The sequence below is a fragment of the Candida orthopsilosis genome (genome assembly GCF_000315875.1).
Source record: "Candida orthopsilosis Co 90-125, chromosome 2 draft sequence".
Lineage (NCBI taxonomy): Eukaryota > Fungi > Ascomycota > Pichiomycetes > Serinales > Debaryomycetaceae > Lodderomyces > Lodderomyces orthopsilosis.
This window is the reverse complement of record NC_018295.1, coordinates 1,497,815-1,504,285: the sequence shown is the minus strand read 5'-3', so window position 1 is coordinate 1,504,285 and position 6,471 is coordinate 1,497,815. Positions and strand designations below refer to the sequence as shown.

General features: G+C 35.0%; 4 protein-coding genes across 4 annotated transcripts in view; 3 read left to right on the top strand and 1 right to left on the bottom strand. All coding sequences in view use genetic code 12, as the record gives it.

Annotated features, from left to right (window-relative positions):
* The window catches only part of CORT_0B07110 (hypothetical protein), a gene marked incomplete at both ends in the record, with an annotated part of 564 nt that extends 537 nt beyond the window's left edge, over nt 1-27 (top strand). Inside the window, one exon of the mRNA XM_003867807.1 lies at nt 1-27. This exon is cut by the window's left edge and continues 537 nt beyond it. Coding sequence (XP_003867855.1) covers nt 1-27 — 27 coding nt within the window.
* A 772-nt stretch (nt 28-799) lies between these two features.
* CORT_0B07100 (Asm3 secreted acid sphingomyelin phosphodiesterase) lies at nt 800-2,953 on the top strand (the record flags this gene model as incomplete). The annotated part of the gene is made up of 1 exon (XM_003867806.1): nt 800-2,953. One exon carries the CDS (start codon nt 800-802, stop codon nt 2,951-2,953), a length of 2,154 nt encoding a protein of 717 aa, XP_003867854.1.
* A 919-nt stretch (nt 2,954-3,872) lies between these two features.
* On the top strand, nt 3,873-5,604 carry CORT_0B07090 (Tub2 Beta-tubulin; the record flags this gene model as incomplete). The annotated part of the gene is made up of 3 exons (XM_003867805.1): nt 3,873-3,884; nt 4,172-4,207; nt 4,303-5,604. 3 exons carry the CDS (start codon nt 3,873-3,875, stop codon nt 5,602-5,604), a joined length of 1,350 nt encoding a protein of 449 aa, XP_003867853.1.
* Nucleotides 5,605-5,912: 308 nt separating this feature from the next.
* Nucleotides 5,913-6,278, bottom strand: CORT_0B07080 (hypothetical protein; the record flags this gene model as incomplete). Its single annotated transcript, XM_003867804.1, has 1 exon — nt 5,913-6,278. The coding sequence occupies one exon, from the start codon at nt 6,276-6,278 to the stop codon at nt 5,913-5,915; it is 366 nt and encodes a 121-aa protein (XP_003867852.1).
* Between the last annotated feature and the right edge of the window lie 193 nt (nt 6,279-6,471).

Genomic DNA, 6,471 nt, shown 5'->3' with positions numbered 1-6,471 from the left:
CCAAGTCTTGACCAAGTTGAAGGATGAATCAAATGTTGAATTCAATCAATTGTTTGCCAATATTATGTATAGATATGGTCCCGGTACTCCAAATTGTAAGAGCAAAGATGGTGATTTTGTTTCTGACGCTTCCTATGATCAAAACTATTGTGATATGGGTAATTTCTACAGTGATGATTATCAAAAATGTTTAAGAGATCCATAGTGGTACAATCTCACAATTCAAGTGATGATTGTGGTAAGAGAAGAGATGTCGCTTCTTTACGTTGTCTTCAGTTTTCGTATTTCGGTGAATAAAAGTTTATATTGATTTTGATTATGGTCTAATAGAGATTATTATGATTTGCCTTGCCTGACGGAACAGAGCTATCCTGAATTGTAATTTGATTTTTGAAACCCCTTTGTTTTGTAATTGGCAGTGTGCGACCAAATTACTCCCCTTTTATTTCCTTCAAAATTAGGCTTTAAACTTTATCAATTCCGTCGGTATTCTTAATTTTTTCAATTTTTGGGTGCAAACTTCGAGCCACGTGCGCTTTAATAAAAGGACAAAGAAAAGAGACAAAGAGATTAGACGAATAACAAACAATGCAAATTCCAAATTGTACAGTTTAGATAATGCATCGTGGGTGCTTCATTTAGCTCTAACCAATGAAAGAGAACAATGGACAATGTAGTTCTCGAGGTAAATTTATTTAAATACGAATGGATTGTTCAATCTTGAAAAATTTCACCGTTTGACATATCATTAAAAAGACAACAGGTTCATACAACAAGGCCCTTCACCAAATAAAAAGAGATGAACTGGTTCCAATTGAGTTATTTAAGTGCCGTCTTGGCAGTTTTGTTACCTAATTTTGTCTTGGCACATGTTGTTCCCGGATTGGATTCTTTAGACATTCAAGCATCAATTGCTAAAAGAGCTGCTAATTTGATTGATCCAGTTTATAGCGACTTGAGTGCTCCCGAGTTAGATTTCATCAACTTGCATTTGAAAACTTTGACCAATGCTACTGGTTCAGAATGTACTCAATGTAAAAACAGAATTAAATACGGGAAGAGCTTGATTGAGGAGTACCCAGATAAATCACATTTGGTAAGTTTATTACTTTTCAAACATTGTTTAATTCAAAATGATGGTAAAGAGAGTAAATGTGATAATAATGATTTCTTTGTGACTACTGATTCTAAGAATTTCGAAACTTTTAATCAAGATTATGATTCTGGTGTTGCTTCAGGAGTTGCTGTTAATTTTTACGATAATGATTTTATTCAATTGTTGAAGAATGTCAATGTTTCAAGTGATTTGGATTTGGAGTATTATTGTTTCTTCAAAGGAAAGGGAGCTTGTGATTTACCTGAAACTAAGGATGTTGATGAATTTTATGGTATTCAAAGTTGGTGGCCGGAAAAGCAACCACATCATTATTTTGAACCAGAGTATACCAACAACACAGAGAGATTCAATGTGTTGCATATTACTGATTTCCATATTCAATTGAGATATGAATTGGGTGCTGAAGCAAATTGTACATCGACTCCGTGTGCTTTGCCGGAATCTTACAACAAGGAGTTGCCTGGTGTTGATTACAATTTCACTGATTATTACAAGACATTCAATCCAGATGTATCCCTTGCTGACTTGTCATTCTATCCTGATGCTCATTATGATGAAAATAACACTTATATTAAAGGTGATTACTATGATTTCCCAAAGTATCGAGGATGGAATTTCAAAAATGTTCCTGCTTCCACTTTTGGTTCTTACCTTGCAGACTCTCCAGAAGTGTTGATGAATAACTCATTGGTGGAAGTTGCAAAGGCTCATAAGGATAAAAAGTTTGAATTTGTTGTATTCACTGGTGACTTAGTTGATCACGATGTCATTCATTGTTCTCCCGAGGTGACAAAGGAAGCCGAGATAAAGTCATTCAACTTGTTCAAGCATTATTTGGACGATATCCCTGTTTTGCCTTCATTGGGTAACCATGATACTTTCCCTTATGGTCAAATTTCACCTTTACAATACGATTTCAACAATTCGTACCATTGGAATGAAGAGTTGATGGCTGATTTGTGGATCAATAACGGTTGGTTTGAAGAAGAGGACCGTAATGAAATCAAAAGTCACTATGCTGGGTTCTCGTATGTTACCGACCGTGGTTTGAAAGTGATCGGATTGAACTCCAATTGCTATTACCAAAAGAACTTGTGGTCATACATTGATATCTCAACTAACCCAGATTTGTTTGGACAATGGGAATTCTTAGTAAATGAGTTGTTAGAAAGTGAATCCAAGGGACAAAGAGTTTGGATTATGGCTCATATCCCCACTGTTGACTACGATACATTACCTTTGCAATCACGTATCTTTGGTAAGATTGTTGAGAGATTTTCTCCATACACCATTGCCAATATTTTCTATGGCCATACTCATCAAGATCAATTCCACATCCTTTACTCATCCAATTCATCACAAGCTGCTGAAGATGTTATTAACATGTCATGGGTTGCACAATCAATCACTCCATTGAGTAATTATAACCCATCATGGAGATATTATGAAGTTGAAAATGAAAGTTTCAACATCATTAATGCATACAATTATTATACCCCTTTGAATGAGACTTTTACCAACGGAGGTGATGAACCAGAATGGCAATTCGAATACTCGGTTAGAGACTTGTATGATCCAGATCACAATTGGCCAGAAGATGCGCCATTGAATGGTACATTCTGGCATAATCAAGTCTTGACCAAGTTGAAGGATGAATCAAATGTTGAATTCAATCAATTGTTTGCTGATATTCAATATAGATATGGTCCTGGTGTTCCAACATGTAAGAGTAAGAATGGAACTCAAATTTCCGATGATTGTTATAATGAAAATTACTGTGTTATGGGTAATTTCTACAGTGACGATTACCAAAAATGTTTAAGAGGAGATGATTAGAAGTTAAAGTGTTTATAGATTGTTTGATTTTGGTGTTTTCCGGAGTTGTCGATGGTTGAGGTGATGAAAGCTAATTTGTGTGCTTTTATTTTTTGATTTTCTTGTCGTTGTTGTTTCCTTGTTTTCGGTATTTGATACTTTATAGAGACATATATATGATTCGTTCAATATTTATCAAAAGTAATTTCGTTGTTTCTTGGCCATGTGTGGTAGAACCATTGTATCAAATAGAAAGTGTCAATCAAAAGTATTTGAAGGACGCGTTCTTAGATCTTTTCCTAAAGGTTAACATCTCTCTCCTAGTTTATATAGTTCCCCTTATGAAGAAACAACGGCTTATAAAACTCTTGAGATCTACCACAAATAAGCAAAGAATGTACACTGATGCCCAGCTTGATAAGGTTTCCTTGAAATCGTTCTGTTCAATACAAAAGGCTGCTAACAATATAACCCAATTAGGCAATATGGTAAACAATAACACAAAAGTAAAGAAAACTGGATATTCACGTGACTTTTCTCTTTTTTCTTTTTTTTTTTGCATATGCTGCTTTTCGACGGGTTTGCAGAAGCTAAAGCCGTGTGGTGGTGCTTGTAGCCACTTTGATATACTCCTCAACCTATCTGGGAGTTAGTACGAAAAGGCGATTACCGTATCACAGCGGGTGTCCAAACTTTAGTGTCATGACAGTTGTTTTAATGTCGCGTTGATTCTTTGATTTCCTGCATATAAACAAAATCAAAACAAAACAAAACAACAAAAACTCAAGACTCAAACCAAATCAAAAAAATTTTAAAATCACACCCACCCTCTCTTAGGAAAAGACAACCACTTCAAATAGAGATTTTGTTTGTTTTTTGATAATACAGAATTATTATAGTAACTAATCACTAATTACTACATCTCATCTTCAAACTAGCTATGAGAGAAATCGTATGTTTCTACAACAATCTTCATTGTGATGGATTACGAGTGGATATGATTTTGTTCGAAACGTGTTTCATGTGTGTCTTCAAGATAACAAAATAGTAGGATTTTTGGGTTGCCATCAACACACACACACACACACACACACGCACACACATACTACACAATTTAGACCAGCCACAACGCGTCTTACGTGATATTACAAGTAAAGGATCTTTGATTGTTGAACACGCAGAGAACCATCCCCTTCTATTTACAGAATATTGTCGTACTAACTTTTTTCGTCTTTTTAGATTCATTTATCTACTGGTCAATGTGGTAACCAAATTGTATGTATACTTTTACCACAACTACAACTGCTTTTATCAGCTAATGTGTAGTTCAGTTGTTTCAAGGAAACCCCATATACTAATATTAATTTTAGGGTGCTGCTTTTTGGGAAACAATTTGTGGTGAACATGGATTAGACAACAATGGTAATTACGTTGGTACTGATGACTTACAAAAATCTAAATTAGATGTTTACTTTAACGAGGCAAGTTCTGGAAAATACGTTCCTCGTGCTGTTTTGGTTGATTTGGAACCAGGCACAATTGATAATGTTAAAGCATCTAAAGTTGGTAACTTGTTTAGACCTGATAACTACATTTTTGGTCAAAGTTCAGCTGGCAACGTTTGGGCAAAAGGCCACTATACTGAAGGTGCTGAATTAGTCGATTCGGTTTTGGATGTTGTTAGAAGAGAAGCTGAAGGGTGTGATTCTTTACAAGGTTTCCAAATTACTCATTCATTGGGTGGTGGTACCGGTTCAGGTATGGGTACCTTGTTGATCTCCAAGATTAGAGAAGAATTCCCTGATAGAATGATGGCTACTTTCTCTGTTGTTCCATCTCCAAAAGTTTCTGATACTGTTATTGAACCTTATAATGCCACTTTGTCTGTCCACCAATTGGTTGAAAATTCTGATGAAACCTTCTGTATTGATAATGAAGCTTTGTACAATATCTGTCAACAAACTTTGAAATTGCCACAACCATCATATACAGAATTGAACAACTTGGTTTCCTCAGTTATGTCCGGTGTCACTACTTCCTTGCGTTATCCAGGTCAATTAAACTCTGATTTAAGAAAGTTGGCTGTTAACTTGGTTCCTTTCCCAAGATTACATTTCTTTATGGTTGGATATGCTCCATTGACTTCAATTGGTTCTAAATCGTTTAGATCTGTTTCTGTTCCTGAATTAACTCAACAGATGTTTGACGCAAAGAATATGATGGCTGCTTCTGACCCAAGGAATGGTCGTTACTTGACTGTTGCTGCCTTTTTCAGAGGTAAAGTTTCGGTCAAGGAAGTTGATGATGAAATGCACAAGATTCAAACCAGAAACTCGTCATACTTTGTCGAATGGATTCCAAACAATGTTCAAACTGCCGTCTGTTCTGTTCCACCAAAAGATTTGGATATGTCTGCTACTTTTATCGGTAACTCTACATCTATTCAAGAATTATTCAAGAGAGTTGGTGATCAATTTAGCGCTATGTTTAGAAGAAAAGCGTTCTTGCATTGGTATACATCTGAAGGTATGGATGAAATGGAATTTACTGAAGCGGAATCAAACATGAATGATTTGGTTAGTGAATATCAACAATATCAAGAAGCAAGTGTGGATGAAGAGGAGTTGGACTATGCTGATGAAGTTCCTTTGGAAGAAGCAATAATGGAATAAATCTAACTACCGATTCCTATCACAAAAAGTGCTTCAAACAAAGTTTTCTGATATCAAATCTTCATTTCTCATCCCCTTTCTCTGGTTTCGCCTTTGGTTAATAGTGTTGTTCTTTTTTATACATATATACCCTACATATATTTACTAGCTAGCTTTAATATAGCACTTTAGTATTGTTTTAAGTTGCTTAGGTGTAGTCTACATCAAATAATCGTATTTCTTTGAAACATCTTCGTTCAATTATTATAACTACTATACAAGTTAAAGTCCACTTTTGAATAAATATACAACCTCAAAAATACTCTTTCCTAGTTTCCCCTCAAGAAATTCTTTACAAAATCATTCTTATCAATAGTATTATAGGCATTTTGATCGTCAAAATATCTCAATACATGGCATTGTTGTTTCCAAAAATTAATCAATTCTTGAAATTCCATTTGTCCCTTCATGTACAATACATTTTTAATAGCTAAATCATCAACAAATCTTTGTCTTTCAAATTCTTGTCTAATCTTGGTTTTTATACTAGATACCGGCATATCTAATTCATACAAGTTGGCAAATTCTCGTGAATTTCTAATATATCTACGATATAATTGTAATACCCTTCGTCTTAATTCGGGGTTTGTGGTGGAGTAACGAGTGGTTTCGGCAAATTGCGTGGCTAACGTCATAGCGTGTGTATATGTGGTATATATGTGTGTGGTGTTTTTTTATAAGAACCAATGTGTGGTGATATATAATGTCTATACCAGTGATAATCTCTTTGGTTAGAGCTTTGGTGATAATCTTTTTTTTTCGTCTTCATATTACAAAAGACATAATTTGGTTGGCTGGTTTATATGCAGGCTAAAATGAAGTTTCTAT